Raw genomic sequence first — 26783 nt, 5'->3', positions numbered from 1 at the left:
AAAATGAAGTTTGCTTACCTTTTTGGATACTTCACCTAAATTGAATGAATTGATTACCTTTGGTATTTACTTTTCAAAGATTTAGTATTATTTAACTTTATCATCTGTTCTATCTTCTCCCCTCTCTCATAGGGGAAAAAACTGAAAACACACATCACCAGACTCAAGGGCAGCTTCCACTATAAGATTACTGGGTGGGTCCCTGGCACAATAAAAATGACTCCACCTCATGATCTACCTTAATATGATCTTGCACCTCATTGTCTATTTGCACTGCACTTTCTCGGTAGTTTTCTCAGTATATTCTGCATTAATTTTTATCTTGTACTAGTTCAAGGTACTGTGAAATGATTGATCTAAATGAACAACATACAAGACAAGCTATTCACTGAACATTAGTACAAGCGACAATAGTAAACCAATTATAATTTTGTGTGTTGCTCTAATTCCTTCAGAACATATATAATAGTACAAAATATAAATGATCCTCTTTAGGTTACAAATATTTGACTTCTTAGCTATCCAATCTAAGCTCAATCCTTAAAAAATCCAAATTTAGACAATTTCTTTGAAATGAATTACAAGTACTATTTTATCTTTATAATTAGTTATTGTCTATTAACCTATAATAGAATACCAATCTTTGTTAAATTTGCAACACATTGAAAGTCAAAACAGAAATTGTCAACTTCAAAGTTGCCTTACATTTCCATTGTAAATGGGAAGTTAGGAAGCATTTTGTTTACATAACTTACATATTTTTTGAAATCTGAACTACGAAACCAACAACAAAAGGACATCATTTAGTTGAAGGAAAGATAATACAAATTCAGCATCAGCAATATAATACATTGTAATATGGATGATTCACATCCATTCCTGTACACTGATTCACCAAAAGCCACTACATCAGGGACTGCATGATTAAAACATGAACTGATGTTTTGCCAAATTTTAATTCACAAACTAGAGACAGGGTAGTAAAATCTGCTCCCAAAATGTGACAAATTTCAAAGAAATGTTGACACCACAGTTTCTTAACCACCTATTATTAGCAGTTAAAGATTACACAGTCTTCAACATCCAACATTGAGCCAATTTTTGAAGTTAAGCTTCTTGTGCATCTAATGAGGAAGGAAAAATAGAAAAGGCATTTTGTCCCCATTTTACAAATACCACAAATATGGAAGACAAAGCATTCTAACCTGAAAATGAAGAAGCCAAGAATGATAGGGTGACAAAATCAAGGATGAATGAAAAGTTGAATTAATAGTTCAGTTCTGAGTATCGAGCAGCTAGATGGAATTGTAGGAATAATTCACACACAAAAGTGAATGTGAAAACAATGTTTTATAAACATAGAAGCCTTTTGAATTCAGAAATGCAACACTACAGTTTGTTAAATCAGTCAAGATCCCTGCTGTCACAGCTTAACTGTACTGTTGCAGCCTAAACAAATTAAACAGATGGGTGTTAATTTCAAACCCTAATCTATCTCTGTGCATAATAAGCCTCATACATTTAGTTAATAGACTAGCTTCTCAGATACAAATTTTAATGTTACACTAACATTAATACTTTGTACATTAACATAACGTCCACTCTGAATTATCACTGTCCAGCACAAATCATGAAATCAATAGCATTTCACTGTCAGGTGCAAGTTAGAAGACTGGAAAAATAGGAATAGACCACTCAGTCCTCCAAGCACGCCTCGCTACTCAATGCATACATGCTTGATCAGCATCTCAAATCCATTTACCCACCTCTGTTCCAATTCATAGAAACCTTCACTCATAAAAACTAACATCAGCTCCTCAAATACTAATTCTGTGTCAAAAACAATTATGCGTAGCCTTTTTCAATCCTCCTTGATGGAAATTTTGAGGTAAAAATCAAATATTTCCAGTGGTATACCCAGTCTTGTTGATGCATTAAAGACCAAGACTGAAAAATCAATGATATACAAAGTGGAGCAATCTCACACTCACCAACGTTATCACCCTCCCCGTAAGTTTTTAGCTCTCTTCTTGTGCAGTACACTTAAAATGAAATATTAAATCTGAACATTTCATTATGATGGCTCAGTTAATAAACAAAATGGGAAGGATTTAGTTTTGTATTCAATTCCCCTTTCCACGTAAAATTACTGATTAAGAATTTCATCATGGACCATCAAATGAAAACAAAGCATCAGCATTCGTCCAGCCTATATTGGATTATGCCAGTATGCTTTATACAGTAGATGCAAATGAAGAAATCACAAGGGAAAAACTCCAGTATTTGTGAATAATTTCTCGCCATATAAGTGCTATATAAACATTAGACCATCTTTATAAGCCTATCCCCGGAATGAAAAGGTTATAGGGAATGTAAATAAGGAGTTGCTATTAGACTGCCATTTGCAACTGAGATGTGATATCACAAGTCACAATAATGGATCAATGTATGCCCCATTGATAAAAATATAATATATTGAAACAAATGTATGAAGCCATGATTTTTGGTATGTGCAATATTCCATTTAAAAGAAAATTATATTGAAAATGATGGTGCCAAAATTATACCTGTAATACTGAAAATGTAATATTAGCAGCATTTCTAAAAGGCACTGGCCAAACTCTCCAAGCTAACATTAGGCCTTTCTGTCCAAATTGGGTTATTTGAAATTTTAAATATCAAAAAAAATCTTGACAGAAAGTGTAAAAGAAAATTGAAGTGAACCATTCAATTGCAACATGCAAAATAGATTTTCCTTTGATAATACACCACCTACATTCCAAATACAGATAATCAAGGAATTTGAAAGTACAAATCCCTTCTGATCACCCTTTTTCCTTTGGACAAAACTATTTCCCACATGAAGAAAGTCACAGTAATGGGAAATTGAGTTGTCAGTTTAATTAAAAATGCAAATCTATAACTTGGACCTCCAGTGAATTGTTTAAAACTAAGATTTAATGTATTATTACAATGGAGTTAATGGTTTACTTAAATTGGTTTTAAAAGCATCTTTGTTTTAGATTTTGAAAATGTAGAGAAAAAATCAACTCAGAATCTAATCTATATGAAAATTTAATGTGTCAGAAACTTTTCAAAAGCAAAGCAAAAAATCATTTGAGAAATACAAGATTAAAATTGGGCAAGTATCTTGACAAATTTTACAAAATTATGCATTTTCCATTTTTTATTCTAAACAGCTACTTCTTGAGGCTCCATTCAGACCAATAATATCCTGAGACATTTACTAATGCAATTAACATTTAAGAAACAATTTTGCAATTACTAGTTTAAAAATTTGTTTTCAGTAGAAAAGCCTATAATAAAACCTGCCAAATCAATGTCCAAATTAAATCCCAGATGACTTTCCTAGCCACTGCTGAAATTGCTCAATAATTTACATCTTAAATTACATTTCTCCAGTTAAAATATATTTTAAGGAAGATCACGTGGTGTCAAGTTAGGAAAATGCTAATAAAAAGTCAAATTGGTTTTGGAACTAAGAATAGGAACAGTGAAACATATCTGCTTGAAAACTGATGCTTGTCTCTCACCACACTGATTACAAAACAAATGATCACATTCACAGGCACCAAAATAACATGTATTTTTCCCTGTTTACATGTTATTTTGACACATAAAATTGCATGCATATTGATTTTATTACCAAACCAAAAATGACATTCTAATTTTTAATTCACAGAATTAAAAATCAGCTTACAGTTTAAAGAGGATATAACATCGTGCATTATAACACAATCATTGACACATTCCACGAAAGCTTTCTGCAAAATCAGCAGGGCAGATAAAAGGGAAAAAATGGATTTAAAATGTCGTGATGTTAATCCTGCATCACTAGAAAGCAAGATGTATGTGGCTTATGGCACTGCAACGATCATGAAAATATGACAACTAAAGCACAGAAAAACGGGTCATGAGATATTGCATCAGTTTTCCAGGATCATAAAGCACTAAAGCAAAAAAAAACTAAACATTCAGCATTTATATACCTGTACATATCGATAATAATTGGATAACACCCGGTTTGGGCGTCTCACAAGTCAAGATCCACCCTGCGGTAAAAAAAATCTTGTTCCTCCTCACTCCACCCAAACTCATCAGTACTGCTCATGACCTGCAACCTTGCCCATCCATTCTATTACGCACAGTTTTATTTCAATAAAGTAGAAATGAATGGATTAGGTTTGGGTACGCCTAGTAGCCGGGCGTCGGCCACACCAGAGTGAAAAAAAAATACCAACCTGCATTTTTCGTACATAGAAAGGAATTGGGTCAAACTCCCAGCGAAAATAATGGAACAAATAAAAAAAATGGATGGCCGTTTCTTGAAAGGCCACGTCGGCGACTTTTAGATCATTTTACGAGGCTGCGTGAGAAAGGTACTCGAAGGTCGTAGAAAAAGTCATCAGTAACGATAGACCCGGATCATATGAAGGCTTTACCAACGGCCGGACGCCATTTTATTACCACACAGCAAAGCAGCAGCCACATAATCTGAAAGGAAGCCCTCCCTCCCTCCCTCCTCCCACCCATCCCCGGCTTTTTTCTCCACCCGGCGCCGCGTTTAATCAGCCTCACAGCCATTACAAACCTCCATCAACTCACCCTGAAGAAAGTCGGCTTCGACGCGGAGGGCTTACAGCGACCATTCAGACAAAAATACGGAGGTTTTTACGGCTGTCAAACACGATTGCAGCCTCCCCCCCTCGCTCAAACTGTTTTTTTCTCTCTCGCTCTCCTCTACGCTGCCGTGCGGAGTCTGCGCAGAACGGGCTGCGCACATCAATCGGTCCGTTTTTTTCCTCCCTCTCTCTGGGTTCCGTCCGCCTCCTACCCGAAGTGACAGAAGGGCCCGCTTGCACGCCTGCGCACTGCTCCTCGAACGGGCGCCGAGAACTCACCGACTCCCCGCGCGATGCTACCTTGCGCCTGCGCAGACCCAGGATGCAAGGACAGCCAAAAGCGCGCGGGCGTGCCCGAGGACGATCATCAAATCCGGCTGTTGGGGCGCATGCGTCGTTGGCTGACGTTAGCGTGAACCCGCTTGGAAGGCGGGGCCGCGCGTAAGCCTGCGCGGTATGTTTGTGACGATGGACTTCATAATGAGCGCTTTGAGAAAAAATTGAGAGCTGTGAGCATGATTGCTATGTTTTTTTAAATTGAAAGATGTTGTCTTCATATCTAAGCGCATCTTCATGTAACTGTTTCATGTCTTGATAGTGAGGGAAATATTGGGGTTTTGTGAGGAACCTAGTTATTGCCCATTTTATATCTAACGTAAATCAGAGACAAGTCTTCATTCAGGTAGATAAACCAAGTGATTGTGTGAGGAATAGTACAAGGGCAAAGCTGGGTTTCCACCCCATGTATTTTATGAACTGGCATTGAGTGCTTATATATTCTAGTGCCGGGATGATAGTGGTGGCAGAATCATATTACGGTTTCTGAAAGCTGAATATGAATCTGAAGGAAAATAATTTGTAAATCTATAAAGAGAGCGCAGACAGTTGGACTTGTTAATACTCTTAGAGCCAGTGTAGTCCTGATAGACTGAATAATTTCTTTCCGGGTAGTGCCCATTCTGTAATCCCATAGTCTATTGGCACAATGAAGATTACTATTTTTATGTCTCCCATTGTCCACTTTTCTAAGGTTGAGCATGAGATCTGAAGAAGATTAAATTCAATGACCTTGTATACCGAGAGTCATCATTGACCTAACACCCGACTAATCCAAAGGTTTCTGCCTGCTCCTGCCCCACCGAATTTGTATCTGCCTACCTGGACTCCACTTTGACACCCATAGTTCAGTCCCTCCCCACTTTCATCCGGGATACATCCCATGCCCTCCACCTCTTCAATAATTTCCAGTTCCCCGGTCCCAACTGCTTCATTTTCACTATGGATGTCCAATTCTTATACACCTCCATTCCCCATCAAGAAGGCCTCAAAGCCCTCCACTACTTTCTGGATAATAGACCTCACCAGTTCCCCACCACCACTACCCTCCTCCGGTTGGCAGAACTGGTTCTCACACTTAATAACTTCACTTTTGGCTCTTCCCACTTTCTTCAGACTAAGGGTGTAGCTATGGGAACTTGCATGGGCCCTAGCTTTGCCTGCCTCTTCGTTGGTTATGTGGAACAGTCTGTGCTCCAAACCTATTCTGGAACTGCTCCCCAACTTTTCCTTCGGTACATTGATGACTACATTGGTGCTGCTTCCTGCACCCATGCTGAGCTCGTCAATTCCATCGACTTTACTTCAAACTTCCACCCAGCCCTCAAATTCACTTGATCTATCTCGGACACTTTCTCTCCCCTTTCTCGATCTCTTGGTCTCCATCTCTGGAGTCAGACTGTCCACTGACATCTTCTCCAAGCCCACTGACCCTCATAACTACCTCGACTACACCTCTTTCCACCCTGCCACTTGCAAAAATGCCATTCCCTATTCCCAGTTCCTCCGTCTCTGCCACATCTGCTCCCAGGGTGAAGCTTTCCGTTCCAGGACATCTCAAATGTCCTCTTTCTTTAAGGATCGTGATTTCCCTTCTGCTGTCATCAATGATGCCCTCACCCGCATCTCCTCCATTTCCCACACTTCGGCCCTCACCCCATCCTCCTGCCACCACAACAAGGACAGAGTTCCCCTTGTCCTCACCTACCACCCCACCAGCCTCCAGATCCAGCACATTATCCTCCGCAACTTCCGCCGCCTTCAACAGGACCCTACCACTAAGCACATCGGTCCACACGTCCCTCCCCACAGATCTCCCACCCGGCACTTATTCCTGTAAGCATAAGTGCTACACCTGTCCCTACACCTCCTGTCTTGCCACCATTCAGGGCCCCAAACAGTCCTTCCAGGTGAGGCAACACTTCACTTGTGAGTCTGTTGGGGTCATTTATTGCATTCGGCGCTCCCAGTGCGGCCTCCTCTACGTCGGTGAAACCCGACGCAGATTGGGGGACCGCTTCGTCGAGCACCTCCGCTCCCTCCGCCACAACAGACAGGATCTCCCAGTTGCCACCCACTTCAACTCTACTTTACATTCCCATTCAGATATGTGCATACATGGCCTCCTCTACTGCTATGATGAGGCTAAACTCAGGTTGGAGGAACAACACCTCATATACCGTCTGGATAGTCTCCAGCCCCTTGGTATGAACATTGAATTCTCCAACTTTCGGTAATTCCCTCCCCCTCCTTTCCCCTATCCCTATTTCACTCTGCCCCCTCCCCCAGCTGCCTACTACATCCCTTATGGTTCCGCCTCCTCCTACGACCCATTGTGCTTTCCTCCTCCACCTTTCCTGCCTATCACCTCCCTGCTTCCCCTCCCCCACCCCTTTATCTTTCCCCTTACTGGTTTTTCACCTGGAACCTACCAGCCTTCTCCTTCCCACCCTCCCCCCACCTCCTTTATAGGGCCTCTGCCCCTTCCTCCTACAGTCCTGACAAAGGGTTCCGGCCCGAAATGTTGACTGATCATTTCCACGGATGCTGCCCGACCTGCTGAGTTCCTCCAGCGTGTTGTGAGTGTTGCTAATCCAAAGGTGCTCCTGATTGAAGAGTCTCAGCCTGAAGCATCGACTGTTTTCTCTTTTCCATAGATGCTGCCTGGCCTGCTGAGTTCCTCCAGCATTTTGTGTGTATTACTTTGATTTCCAGCATCTGTAGATTTTCTCTTGTTAGTGCAGATCAGAGGTTAGGTGTCCTGGTGTGACAGGGGAGACTGAAGATGCCGGAATCTGAAGCAATGCACAATGTGCTGGGGAAACTCAGTGGGTTGAGTAGCATCGATGGGAGGAAATAAATTATTGATGTTTTTGGTCAAAACCCTACATCAGGACTGACAGTGCAAAGGCAAGGTCACTAGCATAGAAAAGAATGGCAAGAAAGGATGCCAAAACTGTTGGTGGACCGAGGAGAGGTACAAGATGACAGGCAGGTTGTGCCAGGTAGGGGAAGTGAGCAGGACTGAATTTGTAAGATTGTGGCAGGTGAATGATAGTTGGGCTCAGGCAAAGGGAGAGAGAGAAAAAGAAAAAAAAAACAACATGGAACAAGGTAGGGGAGGAGAGTGTAAAGGCAGGAGACAGCTGCTGGAGTGAGATGAGCAGGAGTACAGAGAGCTGGCTTCGATATTTAAAAGAGGTGAGAAAGGGAACTATTAGAAGAGAATGAAGAGGTGAATAACAGAGCCATATTGGGGGTGGGGGTGGGGGTGGGGGAGAGCTTCTCTGTGATAGTGAGATGAGGCATGGGAACAGGCAATTTAGCCCACAAGTCTATGCTGACCAACCACCCATTGTATTAATCTCGTCTTTATTCATAAATTAGTTCATCTTTGAGTTACACACACAAAATGCTGGAAGAACTCAGCAGGTCAGGCAGCATCAATGGAAGGATGTAAATAGTTGATGTTTCAGGCTGAGACTCTTAATCAGGATCATTCATCATGTATTAAGTTACTCTGGATGTCCAGTATCTGCAGAATCTCTTGTGTTGAGTTCAGCACTTGGGCCTAGTTGTGACATCTTGACTGCTATGTCAAACCATTTCATCTCACCCTATTGGAGATGTTCCCTGTTTTACCTCTTCTCTGAACTACCTTCCCTGCTATTCAAAACAAACTTTCTCTCTTTTCTAATTTTGATGAAGGACCCCAGACTTGAAATATTGCCTGTTCATCTTTTCAAAGATGTTGTTTGACCTACTGAGTGTTTCCAGCAATTTTTTTCACTCTGGCAGGTTGACTTTGCAGCTGAAGATTAATAAAGTCAAACAGTGAAATTTAAATCTAATTTCAGTATGGCACATATTCCCTTGGACAGAATGTCACAGGTTCCATTTCATGGCCTGTTCAATATTTATCCATCAATCAATATTACTGAAGCAGATTTCCAGCTCAATATCTTTTTGTATTTTCTTGGACCCTTGTGTATCTAAATTAATTGTGGTAACTACAACACTGATTACCATCAGACCTAGGAGCAGAATTAGGCCATTTGGTCTATTGAGTCTGCTCTGCCATTTGATCATGGCTGATTTTTTTTCTCTCTCAACCCCATTCTCCGGCCTTTTCCCCATAATCTTGATGCCCTTAGTAATTAAGTACCAATTAAACTCCACTTTAAATGTACCTAATAACATGGCCTTCAATGAATTCCTCAGATTCACCATGATCTGGCTAAAGAAATTCCATCTCATCTTGGTTCTAAGGGGATGTCCTTCTATTCTGAGGTTGTGCCCTCTAGTCCTAGACGCTCCCACTTTGGAAACATGTTTGGCACATTCACTCTATCTAATCCTTTAAATTTTCGGTAGGTCTCAATGAGATTCCCCACCCCCCACCCCATTCTTCAAAACTTCAGTGAGTACAGACCCAGAGCCATCAAATGCTGCTTGTATGTTAACCCTTTAATTCCCAGGATCATGCTCATAAACCTTCTCTGGACCCTCTCCAATGCCAGTTACACCCTCTCTTCTTCTTCAGCCCATCACCCTGCAGGTGCATAGGCCACCAACAGCAGCTCACCAATGTCCTCTGTCGTGAGTCAGTCTTTCAAGTTCTCCCCACATGTAGCCCATTTTCAAAGATAGTTCCTCTGACAGGGATGAGGTTTTTGAAGCTTCTGTTGGTGTTTCTGTACTCTGGGTTTTTATGGGTTGGGGTTGCTTGCCCCATTTCAATCCTCCTCTTGTACTGGGCTTGGGACTGTCCATGGTAGAGTTATGCCCTTTTCAATTACACTTGTGAAAGTACTTGAACAGTAATTGATCACTTTTGGATATTTTGTAAAGTATATGAAGGGTGGTTTACAAATACAAGTCAGTATTTTTCTTTGTAAGGGTTTATTACCCGGAAAATATGCAGAACAAATTGTGTATATGTTTCAGTTTTCTTTTGTTTATTTGAAACTATTCCTTGCTGTTTCACATTCCATTAGCTACCACTCACACCTCCCACCAAACTTATTTCTGGGGAAAACTGTTTTAATCATTTGTCTTTGTCCACATGGCTATTTGATATGTGAAATTCAAAACACCACCTTCCAGAAATTTTACTTGAAGTGAGAGAGTTTCTCATGCAAACTGATGATAGCCTTACCTGAGTTCTCTCTACCAATTATTGGCATTGAGATTAGAAACATACAAATTATGAGCAGGAGCAGTTTAGTCAGCCTTTAATTCCTGCAGTACCATTCACCGTGATCCTGGTTGATCTCTGTTTGACCTCCACTCCACGTTACCATTCACCCACAGTAACCTTTCACCAGAATTCTCAAGAAATTACCTCCATCTTACCATAAAGGTATTCAAAGGCACAACATTCGCACCTTTTGAGGATGAGCATTCCAAAGACTGGAGTTTATGTGAGAGAAAGTTTGTATCATTTGTATTAAATGGGAAATTCCATAGTTTTAAACAAAAGCCACTTGTTCTGGATTCTCTCAGAAGAGAAAATGTTCTCCTTGCATCCATCATGTCAAGACCCCTTATAACCTCTTTTTTATAAAGTTGTCTCTCAATATTTCAAAGTCCAGTGGATGCAAGACCAGTCTGTCTCCCTTTTACATATAAGACAACCTACTCACTCTGGGGTCACCTTTGAATTGCTCATGCACTGCATTTTCTTTCAAGTAAGGGAATCAATACCATACAAACTGCCAGTTTTACCATCATTGCTTTATTTCATTAAAGTTTGGCCTTGGAATCAGATTCAGGTTTATTTTTACTGACAAAGGTTGTGAAATTTGTTTTTCAGCAGCAGTACAGTGCTATAGATAAATATTACTATAAGTTACAATAAGAAATATAAAAAACAAATATGTAATGCATAAAGTGAGCAAAACGTTAGGTAGTTTTCATAGGTTCATTATCCATTCAGATGGCAGAGGGGAAGAAGCTGTTTCTAAACTGTTGAGTGTGTGTCTTCCGGCTCCTGTACCTCCTCCCTGTTTGTAGTAATGAGAAGAGGGTGTGAATGGTGAGGTTCCTTAATGATGAATACTGCTGTCTTGAGGCATTGCCTATCAAAGATGTCTTCGACTGTGAGGAGGCTAGTGCCAATGATACCTCCCTATTAAGTGAAAATAAATGAAACAGGAGAAGCTAAAATATTTAAGAAAATCAAAAATACTAGATATATTCATGTGCGGCAGCACCTGCAGATCATCAGATCTCTGATGAAGACTCTTCGATGAGAAATGTTAACTTGCGTTTTGTTTTCTGTTTATTTCTGTTTCTTAGAGCTCTGTAGCTTTACCTCAGAATAATGGCTTTGTTATTTTTCCTGTCATGTTGATCAATTCCACATTTTTGTGTGTTATACTACATTTCCTAGACCAAGTAACCTACGCCCATCTCTTTGTAGCCTCCTAATGCCCCTACACAACTTACTTGCTTAAATAAACTTGCACCATTGCCAAATTTAGCAATCATAAGTAACTTCATTTAGATCATTAATATTAATTTTAAGAAGCTGAGGCTCCAGTATTAACATTAATATTTGGTATAACAACAGATTGTCCACCCTGAATAAATATTACTGTCCAGCACAAATCATGAAATCAATAGCCTTTCACAGTCACTTACCCTGTGACACACCACTCATTGCAGCTTGGTCCTACTATAATTATGACTACTCTTTGTTTACAGTTAGCTACTTAATCTTTTCTCTATGCCGATACGTTACCTGCTACATGGTAAGATTTTATTTTTCACAATACATTTTGAGGTGCTCATTCATAAAATGCCTTCAGGAAATGTAGGTATAGTTCATTGGCCAAATGGCAATGACTTCTCCAATGTAACTCAGGTGCCTCAAATTGTATTAAGAGTATAAAACCTGTAGATGGTAGAAATCTGAAATTAAAAACCGAAAGTGTTGGAAAAACATTCCAAGACATACAGGTTAGTATGTTAATTGTTCATTGTGAATTGTCATGTGATTAGGCTAGGGTTAAATAGGTGGGTCGCAGGGTCATGTGGCTCATTGGACTAGAAGGGCCTGGTCCATGCTGTATCTGCAAATAAATAAAATAAAAATTCTATGCTTTTTTTATATGTGAATTGCTATCTGGCCTGAGATCTGGAATATAAAGGGAACAATGCTATCCATCTAATGCTATCTCTTTTGTCTTGATTGTCAACTGATAGGCAAAATAAGTTGGTAGCTTTTGTCCTCAACAAATGAAACCTGATTTTGTAAACCACAAGTTTTATGAGTATTAGGGGTTTTAAGTTTGGAAATATGGAATGTTTGGATGGGGTGTAGTTTGTTAAGGCTGTTTTAATATATTTCTTCTTCCTCTGATAATGTAAAACAGAATGATTTTTAGTGGGCAAAGGCATGTTTGCTTGAGCTCACACCTGTTTGTGTGCACGGGGTGTGTGTGTGTTTGTGTATGTCATGTGCATTGACAGATATTTATGTACATGTAACAATATGTGCATATGTAAATATTCAGACAGCAGGGCTGGTTTCCAATTTTTTTAATCCCTCGAGACCAGGGGTTCCCAAGCTGGGCTCCACAGACCCTTTGGTTAATGATAGGGGTCCATGGCATAAAAAAGGTTGCGAACCCCTGATCTAGACATTAGACAAAGGATTTGATCTGTTAAGCTTAATTAGTAACTGGTGTGTATGGCTAGCCAATGTTAAAAGAAATCATGCTAAGGCTCTTCTCCTCCAATATAAACCCTAATGTCAGGACTCCCTTGGGTAATCATAATGGCAAAAGAACCAATGTCAAAGGTCTAAAAATAGATTTTCTCAGATATTGTTTCATATACAATTTAAAAATCTGCAACTAAGTGAACTCACACATTATGTCCACAGTGCTGGACTAGAAAGAATTCACCATAGTAACCATGAAGAGACTTCTGACTCCCCTGCCTTCAAACATCAGGATGAGGACTGTCAAGAGCTGCAGAAATCAATTAACCATACACGTTCTTGGTTGAGAAACTCCACTATATGGGAGAAAATGAGCTCCAAACAGGTCCAATAAAAAAAATCTGACCAAAAGAGTGAATGGTTGGTGTAGAGATAGCTACAAACATTTGTGGATGTTTTCATCATTCTGCAGGCCACCTATAGCAAAAAGATACCAAATGCTCACCTCCCTGAAAGCCAAGAAAGTAGGGGAGCTTCTTCTGGGAGTCCTCCTCATTGACTCATTGCATCAGGTCAAATGTGCATATGGAAACCTCTCACTGATTACTAGCTACTGCCCTCGTTCAGCTGATAACATAGTATGCTTCTTCATGTAGAGAGATTGTTTTCAGTAGTGGAAGAGTCTAGGACCAGAGGGCACAGCTTTGAAATACAAGAATGTCCCTTTTGAACAGAGGCGAGAAATTTCTTTAACTAGATGTTGGTGAATGTTTGGAATTCACTGTCCTTCCCCTCTGCCATCTTTTTTTTTTGGCACTTTCCCCCTTACTTCACATTTATGAAGAAGGATCTAGGCCTGAAAAATCAACTATTTATTATTTTCCATAGATGTTGCCTGACCTGCTGAGTTCCTCCAGCATTTTGTGTGTGTTGCTTTTGACAAATTTCATACTCCGGCAAGGATTGGTGACAGCAAAAATATACACCTGATGACTAGCCACACCTTTATTTGGAAAATTATAATTTAACGCTTCCTTTTGGACATAGCTACGTGAGGAATTGTTTATTGACAGAGCTATTTTCGTAACTATCCTTCCTGTCTAGTTATGACTAGGTTACAAGGTCCCAAAATAAGCCATCATCTCAAGCAAAGGGGAACAGAAACATGGGATACTTATTTCAGAATGAAGTTAAAATAAGGAAATAAAAATGATCAACGGAGATTTTTATGGCGGGACAGGTTTATCGAATGTAAATGTCACTTGAACCTTCCTTAATATTAACTTACGCATTGTAACAGCATAAAGAGAGCTGACATTGTTATGTAATGAACAATTCAACGGACTGGCCCCTGTGCGACACTGTTCTGACGCACGGAGATGAAGGAGGTGCTTCCGGGTCGCACTTTAAGATGGTTTTGTGCGCAACTGCTGAGGCCTGTAGTTTTTCAATACTCTAAAATACGAGAGGCTTGTAATTATTTAGCACATTTCTAAAGCTGAGCAGTGGGTAAGAAGAAGGATCGGAATTTAGATTTACTGTGTTGATAAGGTTTTCAATGAATCAATAGTAATTTTAATCACAGGAACCTGGGAAAGAATCAAATCCTAATTATAATATGGGTTATTTCAAAACATATGAACATTAAAAATAATGTAATTAGTCTTGTTATACCGTTATTCTATTGTACTATTGTAATGATTCTATATTTCATTTATCAAACTTGATCTCAAATAAATTTCATAACGTTTAGATTTCCTTCTTAAATGACCAACTTCTGATACTTGAGCCTTTGCAGTGAGCAAAGCAATGGGTTTATTGTGAATTTCTGTTGCGGTCAAAAGATAGAGTGCTTCTTTCACCGATATAAGTGCCGTTGAAGAGTAGCAAGTATTATGTGCCTGAATGTTATATTGTCGTCTAATAGTTGGAAGAATGACTTTTTGGTATATCAAATGTACTCATTCCTGTTTCTGTGAAGTTACAATCTGAGTTTGGATACTAGGTAGATTGTGATAGTCTTCTGCAACCCTAACTTCCAGATATTCTCATCCATTCCCCAGCACCTGAATAATATTGAACAATATTGAACTGGTCTACTACTGAGTTGCCTAGCTATATTAGTATTGTAAAAGGAGTAAGACAGATTTTTATTTTAAAACCACTAATACTCTTCTAGGAAAAAAATCATTGGTGAGTTAGGTTCCAACTTTTGGACGGTCATACCTTTCTCAAGTATTGTTTATTTGCTCAGGAGCTTAGCAGCCAATATTCATCAGTGAACTAACTGCACTAATTGTGCTCATACACATAGCAGGGAACTAGAGAATAATAGAAATTTGAAATCATAACTTGGGTCGGTTTTGACAATGACATAAGTGCAAGTTGTAACTTTTGAAAATTTTGAGTGCATTGGTATAAATGAGGTGCCTGTGACAGTCGTGTCGCTGTAATTGAGCGTTGAATTTGACTGCTTCCTTTTAAGCTGTTACATTCAGCTTTCGCATTATAAATCTGCCAAAATATCAATGAAGCTGAGCTTGCTTATGAAGTGGGTTTGATTTTATTTTCCAGTTTATTATTTCACTTTAATTGTACAACATTTAAAGTATACAATTTGGGTAATGATTGTGCAACATTTAAAATATATAATTTGGGTAATGATGATAAAATCTTGCTTTATTAAATCAGCATACTTTTTGGGCTACAGGTATTCAAACATTGGCAGCAACCCAGAATATATTTTTGTGTTTTAGAAAATATTATTGAGTTATCTATCATCTGAATACTTTCTGAAGGCTTGGCTTGTCACTCATGAAGGGTTGAAATAAGTGTATCGTTTGCTGTCTCATTTATCCCCCTCCTCTTCAACTGTGCTTTTTTCTTCTGTTTCCGTTCTTAATTATGGGTATCGATGAAGAACTTAAGTGCCAATAATTTGACAATACAGAAATAACATAGTTATAAAGTGTGCTTCCTTACTTGTAACCTATTGTGAAAACATAGAATTTTTTTTGCAGTTTGGTGCTGATGATTACAAGAATTTTTTTTTCTCCTTGTTAAAAGTCACAATATTAATATGTTGGCAAACAGAAAATATATTGTTTTAATTTTTATTACACTTTGATTGCATTGTGACAACGTTGCAGTTCTGTAATAAAAATCTATTTCTTAGACTGTCTTTAGATAAATAACTGGAGCATTTCAAAGTTTCAATAGTTCATTGTATTCACACAGGCAAAGAGTGATCAATCTGTTGCTTAATTAAGATTAGAAGCTGAAATCTTGGTTTGCAACTGATAAATTTAAAATCCATACTTTCTGTGCTTCATTATTTCTCATAAATTGTGAACAGGAGAGGCCCAGGACCAATCAATCCTTGTAGCACACCATCTATTACACTTCGCCAAGCAGGAAAATACACTAACGTTACTTTCTTACCTGTAGCCATTCAGTCTTCTATTGACACTAATATGTTTCTCCCAACACCATCAGCTTTTATTTCAGTAACCTTTAATGTAGCAGCTTATCAAGTGTGATTTGAAAAGCATAGTACATTTACTAGTTCTCTATCCATAGTATATGTTATTTTTTCGAAGACCTCTGGTAAGTGTGATTTCCCTTTCATAGAATCATTGACTTTGCTCATTTACATTGATTTTTGGTCTAATTACCCTGATGTAATCTAAATGGAACTTTTCCCAGATCTAGGGAATTTGAGGAAAATTAAAACAACACATCTCTTGCCTCCTGAGCTACATTTTTTTAAGACTCAAGAAAGTCCTTGCAAATTCAACAGTTGGCTTAATCTGTCGATTATTGTTATCCGAGTTGCCCTCCCTTTCATTTCCTAGCCTAAACTATTTCTGGGATGTTATATGTATAGAGTGATACAAAATATCTTTTTAATTCTTCTGCTATATTCCTGTTAATTGATTAGTCTACTTTCCGTAGGAGCAGAATGCTTTGTTAACTCTTTTGTGTTTCGTATAGAATCTCATACCTATCTTTACTCTTCTTGCTAATTTTTTCCCATACTCCAGTTATTCCTTCCTTGTTATCTAGTCATTCTGTTTTTATATTCTGATCTGCCTTCCATCAGCGCTGAAATGCCAGTTAAACTGGATGTTGAGTCCTACTCTTAGGTTTTCTTTTTTTTCCTCGTGATCTCCTTCAGTGTCTGCAGCTGTACTTCAACTGATCTGATCCCTTAATCAACTTTGCCAATTCACTTTAATTTTAACTATCCCCTAATGATTGCACTTATTGAAGTTTAAAATACTAGTCTTGGCCCCGTATTTCTCCTCCGCTAACTGAATATAAAATCCAATTGCATTATGCGTATCGGTACTGAGGGATGTCTTCACGGGGAGATTGTTAGTTAAACTGATCATGTTCACAGTACTAGGTTTCATATAGCCAGCTCTCCAGCTCCAGAATATGTTTTTCTCTGAAGCTAACCCAAAAACACACTGTGAAATTCTCCCAGTTGCCTTTGTCTATTGAATTTTTTTTCCAACCTTCATGTGGAATTAAAAACTGCAATGATTATTGTCATGCCTTTTTATGAAGTAATCTTGTAAATATGGGTTTGGCGTGATTATAGAGATGGCATTATATAAATGCATGACATTTTTGATGATTCGAATAAAACAGTACAGCACAGGCAAAGGCTCTTCAGTTCACAATGTTGTTCCTAATGTACTAAATTAGTGATTAAATGCCCAAATAAGCTACTCCCTTCTGCCTACAGGATATCCATATCCCTCCATTTTTTGCATATTCACATACCTACCTGAGAGCCTTTTTAAAAATCTTTATTGTATTTACTTCCACCACCACTCCTGGCAGCATATTCCAGGCACACATTACTCCGTAACAAAAAAAAAATTGCCCTTCACATCTCCTTTGATCTTGCCTCCCTCACCTTCAATGCATGTTCTTCAATATTAGACATTTAAAACCTCAATAAAAGATACCAGCTATCTACTCAATGACTCTCATAATTTTACAAACCTCTATCAGATCTCCCACTCCGTTCTGCCACTCCAGAGAAAACAAACCAAGGGTTTCCTTAACCTCACCTTATACCACATCCTTTCTAATCCAGGCAGCATCCTGGTTTACCTCTTCTACAGCCTCTCTAGAGTCTCGACATCCTTCTCGTATTGTGCATGCGACCTAACTAGTGTTATACAAAGTTGCAACATAACTTCCCAACTCTTGAACTCAGTTCCTTGGCTAATAAAAGCAAGCATGCCATGAGCCTTCTTTACCACCGTATCAATCTGTGTAGCCATTTCAGGAAGATGTTGACTTAGACCCCAAGATCCCTCTGCACTGTTAGAGGTCTTGGGGAGGGTTTAAATTAATTTGGCAGGGAGAATGGAACCAGAATGATAGGGCTGAGGATGGGGCAGTGGTGTACAAGCAGATGCAATGCGTAGTGAGGTGGTGGGGAAGGGCAGGCAGATGATTGGGAAAAATTGCAGTCAGTGGGATGAGTTGAAATGTAACATGGGCAGAATTGAAAAGGGTGATGAATACAGGACTGAAGGTGTCATATTTGAATGCACAGAGTATACGGAATAAGGTAGATGATCTTGGAGCTCAGTTAGAGATTGTCAGGTATGATGTGGGCATCACTGAGTCGTGGCTGAAAGAAGATCATAACTAGGAGCTTAACATGCAAGGATACACATTGTATCAAAATGGCAGGGAGGTAGACAGAGGTGGTGCATGGCTCTGTTGGTAAAAAAAAATGAAATCAAATCCTTAGAAGTGGGTGACATATAATTGGAATATGTAGAATCCTTGTGGGTAGAGTTAAGAAACTGCAAGGGTAAAAAGCCCCTGTATATACAAACAGTCCACCAGGATGTGGGATATAAATTACAACGGGAGATTAAAAAATAGAGCAATGTTACGATAGTCATGGGTGATTTCAATATGGAGGTAGATTGAAAAAGTTGAGTTGGTGCCAAATCCCAGAGGGGGAATGCCCATGAGTTGGTTATTTCCAGCAGCTTGTGGATGAGCCCACAAGGGAAAAGTCAATTCTGGATTCTGTAAAGAGCCAGATTTGATTAAGGAGCTTAAGGTCAAGGATCCCTTAGTAGGCAGCGATCATAATATAGAATTCACCCTGCAGTTTGAGAGGGAGAAGATAAAGTCGGATGTATCAGTATTCTAGTGGAGTAAAGGGAATTACAGAGGCGTGGCCGAAGTTAATTGAAAGGGGACACCAGCAGGCATGACGGCAGAACAGCAATGGCTAAAGTATCTGGAGGCAATTTGGAAGATGCAAGATAGGTACATCCCAAACATGAAGAAATATTCTAACTGGAGGATGAGGCAACTGCAGCTGACAAGGGAAGTCAAAATCACCATAAAAGGAAAAGAGAGGGATATAATGTAGCAAAAGTTAGTGGGGACTTAGAGGATTGGGAAGCTTTTAAAAACCAACAGAAGGCAACTAAAAAGCCATAAGGAAGGAAAAGATGAAATAATGAAGGTAAGCTAGCCAATAGTATAAAAGAGATACCAACAATTTTTCAGATATACTGTATAAAAAGTAAAAGGGAGCTGTGAGTGGATATCAGACTGCTGGAAAATGACTTTGGAGAGATAGTAATGAAGATGAACTTAATAAATATTTTGCATTCGTCTTCACTTTGGAAGACACTAGCTGAATGGCAGCAATGTGAGAGTGTTAGGCAGAAGTGAATATAACTGCTCTTATTAAGAAGAAGGTGCTTTGGAAGCTGAAAGGTCTGAAGGTAGGTAAGTCAACTGCACCAGATGGACTACACCTCAGGGTTCTGAAAGAGGTAATGGAGGTTGAGGAGGCATTAGTAATGATCTTTCAAGAATCACAAGATTCTGATATGGTTTCAGAGGACTGGAAAATTTTAAATGTCACTCCACTCTAGGAAAAAGGGAAGCAGAGGAAAGGAAATTGTATACTGGTTAGTCTGACTTCAGTGGTTGGGTGGGAGCCTATTACTAAGTTTTTGAGGTACTTGGAGGCACATGATAAAAAAGGCCGAAGTCAGCATGGTTTCCTAAAAGGGAAATCTTGCCTGACAAATTTGTTGGAATTCTTTGAGGAAGTAAGAGCCAGGATAGACAAAGGAGAGTCAGTGGATGTTGTTTACTTGGATTTTCAGAAGTCCTTTTAACACTATTCTAATTGTGGTTTAATGTTTTTATCGTGTATTTTTTTAATCATGTTTTATGATGTATTTTTCCAAATACTTGTTCTATTAGTAAGACTGCCAGAAATTGATTATTGAAGCTGGCCCCTCATTGTTCTTCACCAACTTCAGGACTTACTTTGGTACTTTCAGGTAGTATTTTAAATTGCAGATACTGTAATGTGAAAGAAAATTTGTTGATAAGGTACAGTAATTCTGCATAAAAGTGAAGTGTTTTTTGTCATTAATTGTGGCAGCCTCTTGGGGATCAGTGACTCTTTCCCATCTATCCATATGTCCTTTTCATTTACGTAGACACTAACTTCTGTTGTGAAGTAAGTGGAAATAATGGAAGGGGGGAAATCAGAAATAATTGATCACAGGAAATGTGATATACATTTTTCCCAATAGTATACTAATAAGTGTAAGATCATCATCATCGTCAGGTGCCATGCCCAGTTTGAGCTTTGACTGCCATGGCCCACACACTCCTGTTTCGGGTCAAGCGGATCAATTCATTGGTATTCATTTCCAGTTCTCTGGCTGCTGTCTCCATCATCATTTGTCTTTGTCTTCCTCTTGCTTTCTTCCCTTCAATTTTTCCCATAATTACAGTGCATTCTAACTCCTCTTTCCTAATCACATGTCCAATGAAGTTACATTGCCTTTTCATGATATACATTATTTCCCTTTTTGTGTTTGCTCTGTTCATGACATCCTCGTTAGATATTCATCTTGTCCATGATATTCTTTGCATCCTCCTCAAAAACCATGTTTCTGCTGCTTCAATTCATTTCCTCATGTTACTAGATATTGTCCAATATTCTGAGCCATATAACATAACTGGATAAATGTAACATATCAGTACTTTGAAGCATAAGACAAAAACTTTAGATGTTTCATTCAGTTATTATTATTTATCTTAGAAATTCAAAGCATTGCCTGGTTGTTTAACTGTCATAATTTGAAAGACCTTTGGGTAGAAGTAGAAAAAAGATAGTTTTCCCTTCATCATTCCAAAAATTGGTTGTGTAATAGGAGCAATTCATTTCATGCTGTTTGCCCATGCATATTGCTTACAGTTTAAGATTATTCCAATTTTCTTTTTTTTAGGATGGCCCTTAACAAATCCATGCATCCGAGGAACCGATATAAAGATAAACCTCCAGATTTTTCCTATTTGGCATCAAAGTATAAAGAATTCCAGCAGCATGTGCACACAAGCTTGACCGGGAAAGTGAGGTATGCTAGTGAATAAAGAAACTGACTGGTACAAGTTGTCTCACTGGTATTAACTAGTGCTTGTTTCAGTGTCTGACAAAATCTGTCCGAAACCTCCTCTGTTATAGGGAAAGGTTAGAACTTTATTCCCTAGAATACAGAATAATGAGGGATGACTTGATAGAGATTTTCAAAATTATGAGGGGTACAGATTTCCAGTGAGGTTGGGTGAGACTAGAACTGGAGTTATTGCATTTAGAGTAAAAGTTGAAATGTTTAAAGGAAACGTAAGTGGGAACTTCTTCATTCAGAGGGTGGTGTGTGGAATAATTTGCCAGCAAAAGTGGTGGATGTGGGTTGGATAACAACATTTAAGAGACATTTTGATAAGTATATGGATGATAGGGGTCTGGAGGGCTATAGTCTGGGTGCAGGTTGATGGAACTAGGTAGATTAATAGTTCGGCATGGACAAGATGGGCCAAATGGTTTGTTTCTTTGCTGTAGAGTTCTATGACTCTGAAATCTTTGCTGTAATCTTAAGTGTCTGATCTGATTCTTTATTCTTGGAAAGCTCTTTATATTTGTATATGGGACATTTTTTATAGCATTGTTTAATTAAAATTACTTCAAATTGAGCGTGCTTTAGAGACATACTATTGAAGTATTTATGATGATGTTGGCTAATTTTTTATTGTTATTTAGATAATGAAACTGATTCTTAACATTCCAGTTTTCTTAGCTTTTCAGTGCCATTCAAAGTAAATTTATTATCAAAGTATGTATATGTCACTGTTTACTAACCCAAGGCACTATGGTACTATTTATCATAGTTATTATGTTGTTAGCTTGCCATGGTTTGTAAATGCGTTGTGTTGCAGGATGCCTTTGGTTTCGTTTGTGAACTTAGGCTTTCCTTGTAAACTCACAGAGTAAGGTGCACTGTGGAAGTCTTGCATTCAGTTCCTGTTTGGATGAAACTGTTATGAATTAAAGTTTTAACATTAGCTGTTGCTGCTATGAAAGAAGGGAAATAGACTAACATTGACCTCTGTAGTGACCTCTGTTGAAAAATGTCAGCTGATCCACAGGGTCAGTGTTGGGACCTCTTTTTTCACATTATATGTCAATGATTTGGATGTTGGAATTGATGACTTTGTGGCCAAGTTTGTGGATGATACGAAGATAGGTCTGCAAAAGGATTAAGACAGATTGAGGAAAATGGGCAAAGAAGTGAAATATAGTGTAGGGAGTGTATGGTCATGTACTTTGGTAGAAGTACTAAAGGCATAGACTGTTTTCTAAATGGGGAGTATTTGAGGTGCAAAGGGAATTGGGAGTCCTCGTGCAGGATTCCCTACAGGTTAATTTGCAGGTTGAGTCAGTGGTAAGGAAGGCAAATGCAATGTTAGCATTCAGTTTGAGAAGACTTGAACATAAGAGCAAGGATGTAATGCTAAGGCCTTATACGGCACTGGCCAGAATACACTTGGACTATTGTGATCAGTTTTGGGCCCTTATCTAAGAAAAGATGTGCTGGCATTGGAGAGGGTCCAGAGGAGGTTCAGGAGAATGATTCTGGGAATGAAAGAGTTAACACATGAGGAGGGTTTGGCTCTGGACCTGTACCCGCTAGAATTTAGAAGACTGAGGGGTTTGGTGGGGGGGGGGGGGAAATCTCATTGAAACATATTGAATATTAAAACATCTGGGTAGAGTGGATATGGGAGGATGTTTCCCATAGTGGGTAAGTCTAGGACCAGAGGGCAAAGCCTCAGAACAGAGAACAAACATGAGGAGAAATTTCTTTAGCCAGAGGGTGGTGAATCTGTTAAATTCATTGCAACAGGTGGCTGTGGAGGCCAAGTCATTGAGTATATTTAAAGCGGAGATTGATGGTGTCTTGATTAGTCAGGACATCAAAGGTTTCTGGGAGAAGGCGGGAGAATAGGGTTGAGAAGGATAATAAATCAGCATTGATGGAATGGTGGAGCAGTCTCAATGGGCCAAATGGTCTGATTCTGTTCCTATGTCTTATGGTTGAATGGTCTTATGATACTGAAAATATGCCAGCTGAGGACAGCTGTTTAACCTTCACAGTAATAATCACAAATGATAGAATGGAGTAATAAAACAATGTGAATGAATTTGCATAGAAAATGAATGAAGAATATTGCTATCCTTTTAACAAATTGCTAATTTAAGCATTGAAGATTTATTTCCCTCTGGTCTCAGAGTTGATAAAATAAATTACAATAAAACAGGATATGAGAAATACTACAGAGTTATAAACATCTAAAATGTACAAGATGGACACTCTCATCCAGTTTAAAGACTTCCTTTGTATCATCTGGGTTTCGGATTCTAGTTGGACACTGGGAAAGAGCAATACTTAACTCCCCTGAGGACTGCACAGCAAGGCACTCATTTTTATCTAACTGCTGTATTGAAACAAACAAAGCTAAAACAGGTTCGAGCCACCCAACCTCAAACAATGAATTTATCTACAGCAAAGGCACTTCAGCCTAATCAACCTTGCAAATTCTCGATGTGTCTTAAACTGGTATGTATTCCACAGACTGGTCAGATAGAATGACATTGTTATGCTTAGTGCATCATGCTTGACAATGTGCCAGACTTGCCTCTTAAAAATCTTTAACCTCTCCTGCCTTGTGAACAGGATAGGTGCACCATAGGTGGTGGTACAGTGGTTTATAAGAAGGGAGGAGCATCAGGGCACTGTGGACAATGAAAACTCTTGATTACCGCCTATCTCCTTTAGCTGATGGATTTGTCCTCCTCAAAGCTGGAAAAGTAGCAAGGCTGAAGTACATACTGTGAGTGAGGGCTTCAAAGTTCATTACTGACAGTGATTTGAAGCACTGGCACAATTCAAATTAGGTGAGTCGTGAAGAATATAGCTGCCAGACTACCAAACTAACATAAGGGGTAACCCTTATTGACCTCCTCATTGGAAAAGAGTAAACAGTCGATTTCAGGCCGAGATCCTTAATCAGGTCCTGATGAAGGGCCTCGGCCTGAAATGTCAACTGTTTACTCTTTTCGATTGATGCTTCCTGAGCTGTTGAGTTCCTCCAGCATTTTGTGTGTGTTGCATTGGATTTCCAGCATCTGCAGATTTTCTTGTGTCCTCATTGTTTATTAGTTGTGGGTACATCTATTCATGGTAGCACTAGTTAAAGTGACCACAGCATAATCCTTGCAGAGATAAAGCTGAGGAAACACTCCATTATGTTATATGGCATTGTATATTAAATGGGGTAGACTTAGAACCCATTTGGTAGCTTAAAATTTAGAATCTGTGAAGCACTGTGGATCATTAGAAATAACAGAAAAGTACACTACAATATGTAATCTCATGACTTCCATATTCCGCATTCTTTTCTGACAATCTGGTTTAATGAGGATTGTAAAAGGTCACAAAGGGAGCAATGGCAGACATATCTCAAAATGTGGGAGTAACTTGATGAAGCTACAACACAGGACAACATGTGTGAACAGTAAAAACATGCAACGGATGGTGCTAAGTGTTCTCACCAACAACAGATCAAGTAAAAGCTTTGGAGTCCTGCTTCATAAAGTTATCAAGGGTGATGTGCAATTAAGTAGCTAAAGGGAAGGGACAGCTTCCTTTACACTGACTATGCAATCTATTACTTTAAGTCTGAAAAAAGAAATAGTTTGGTATTTACTTTACTTTATTGTTGCCAAACAATTGATACTAGAACGTACAATCATCACAGCGATATTTGATTCTGCGCTTCCCACTCCCTGGATTACAAATACTAAATATTAAAAATAGTAAAAATTAGTAAATAATAAAAACTTAGATTATAAATCATAAATAGAAAATAGAAAAATGGAAAGTAAGGTAGTGCAAAAAAAACCCAAGAGGCAGGTTCGGATATTTGGAGGGTACGGCCCAGATCGGGGTCAGGATCCGTTCAGCAGTGTTATTATAGTTGGAAAGAAGCTGTTCCCAAATCTGGCTGTACGAGCCTTCAAGCTCCTGAGCCTTCTCCCGGAGGGAAGAGGGACGAAAAGTGTGTTGGCTGGGTGGGTCGTGTCCTTGATTATCCTGGCAGCACTGCTCCGACAGTGTGTGGTGTAAAGTGAGTCCAAAGATGGAAGATTGGTTTGTGTGATGTGCTGCGCCGTGTTCACGATCATTTATTTATATATCAATTTATTATATATTATAGTATATTTATTATTATAAATAAAATGTTCACAATCATTTATTATATATTAATCATATATTTCACTTATCCACCCCTGCCTGACTAATATATCCCTGTTTAATGAGACTAGGAAGAATGTATGAGGAAAGCATGGCCTAAAATCATGAGTAGATATTAAAATTCACAGTATCTTAGTGCTGCCAGTGAGCTGGATAAATCTTTAAAGGGGATGAACCCTCGTAAGGCATCAGGTCCATGGGAGGACACTGAAAACTTGAGCCGACCAACTGCCTGGAGTGTTTAAGGACATCTTCAACCTATCACTGCTGCAGTCGGAGGTTCCCACCTGCTTCAAAAGTGCCCAGGAACAGCACAGTGAGCTGCCTTAGTGAACACAACATTTCTATTCTGATGCAATCTCACTGGTTCTCCATTGGATTGTGGACTACCCGGACAACGGCAATATCTACATCAGACTGTTGTTTTTGATTACAGCTTGGCATTCAGCACCATTATCCCCACAGTACTAATCAACAAGCTTCATACCTGGTCCCCTGTGTACCTTCCTCTGCAACTGGATTCTTGACTTCTTCATCAGGAGATCACAATCAGTATGGATTGGTATTAATAGCTCCTCGTTGTTGACAGTTAATGGAGGTGCAGAATACGTGCTTAGCCCACTGCTCTACTCTCTCTACACTCAGACTTTTTGGCTAGGCACAGCTCAAATGTCATCTATAAACTCTCTGAAGATACCCTTGTTGTTGGCAGAATCTCAGGTGGTGATGAGGAGGTGCACAGAAGCAAAATAGATCAGCTGGTTGAATACTGTTGCAACAAAAACCTTTCACTCAAGTCAGCAACACCAAGGATTTAATTGTTGACCTCAGGAAGGAGAAGCACCAATCTTCATTGAAGGGTCAGCAGTGGAAAGGGTGAGCAATTTCATGTTCATGGGCATCATCATCTTTGAGGATCTTCCTTGGGTTCAAGATATTGATGTAATCATGATGAAGGCACACCAGCAGCTATACTGCCTTAAAAGCACTACAGAGAGCATTCTTATTGGTTGCAGTATGGTAAGAAGAATCAATGTACAGGAATGATAAGGGACTTCAGAGGGTTATAGACTCAGACTTCTTTGTCACGGGCACAAGTTTCCCACCATCGAGGACATCTTCCAAAGGCGGTGCCTCAAGAAGGTGGCATCCATATCCATCTGGGATATGCCGCCTTCTCATTATGACCTTCAGAGTGAAAATACAGGCGCTTAAGTACCCACGCTCAATGAATTTTCCTCTTTGCTATCAGATTTCAGAAAAGTCCACAAACGCAATATTTCCATTCCACTTTTGCACTGTTTATTCTTTATTGTAACTTGTCGTAATTTTTCTTACCTAAACTGTACTGCCACAAAACAACAGATTTCATGACTTATGTCAGTGACAATACGCCTAACCCTGATTCTTAGGGTTATTGTTTCCAGACCGAGCTTGCATCAGCCACTATAGCAGAAT

General features: G+C 39.1%; 2 protein-coding genes across 4 annotated transcripts in view; one reads left to right on the top strand and one right to left on the bottom strand.

Annotated features, from left to right (window-relative positions):
• The window catches only part of pafah1b1a (platelet-activating factor acetylhydrolase 1b, regulatory subunit 1a), a 95666-nt gene extending 90754 nt beyond the window's left edge, over nt 1-4912 (bottom strand). The window contains exon 1 of the mRNA XM_063031761.1: nt 4627-4912. The gene's annotated coding sequence lies outside the window, so the exon portion shown is untranslated. The remainder of the gene's footprint in view (nt 1-4626) is intronic.
• Nucleotides 4913-5103: 191 nt separating this feature from the next.
• The window catches only part of mettl16 (methyltransferase 16, N6-methyladenosine), a 142196-nt gene continuing 120516 nt past the window's right edge, over nt 5104-26783 (top strand). The window contains exons 1-2 of one of the 3 annotated variants that reach the window (XM_063031836.1): nt 5104-5152; nt 20958-21086. In XM_063031836.1, the coding sequence (XP_062887906.1) occupies nt 20959-21086 (128 nt within the window). In that variant the 5' untranslated portion in view covers nt 5104-5152; nt 20958. Of the gene's footprint in view, nt 5153-14022; nt 14158-20957; nt 21087-26783 lie in introns of those variants that run through there. The other 2 variants (XM_063031835.1, XM_063031834.1) reach the window with 2 other exon arrangements.

The sequence above is a fragment of the Mobula hypostoma genome, chromosome 23, assembly GCF_963921235.1.
Source record: "Mobula hypostoma chromosome 23, sMobHyp1.1, whole genome shotgun sequence".
Lineage (NCBI taxonomy): Eukaryota > Metazoa > Chordata > Chondrichthyes > Myliobatiformes > Myliobatidae > Mobula > Mobula hypostoma.
This window is presented reverse-complemented; position numbering and strand designations above follow the sequence as displayed.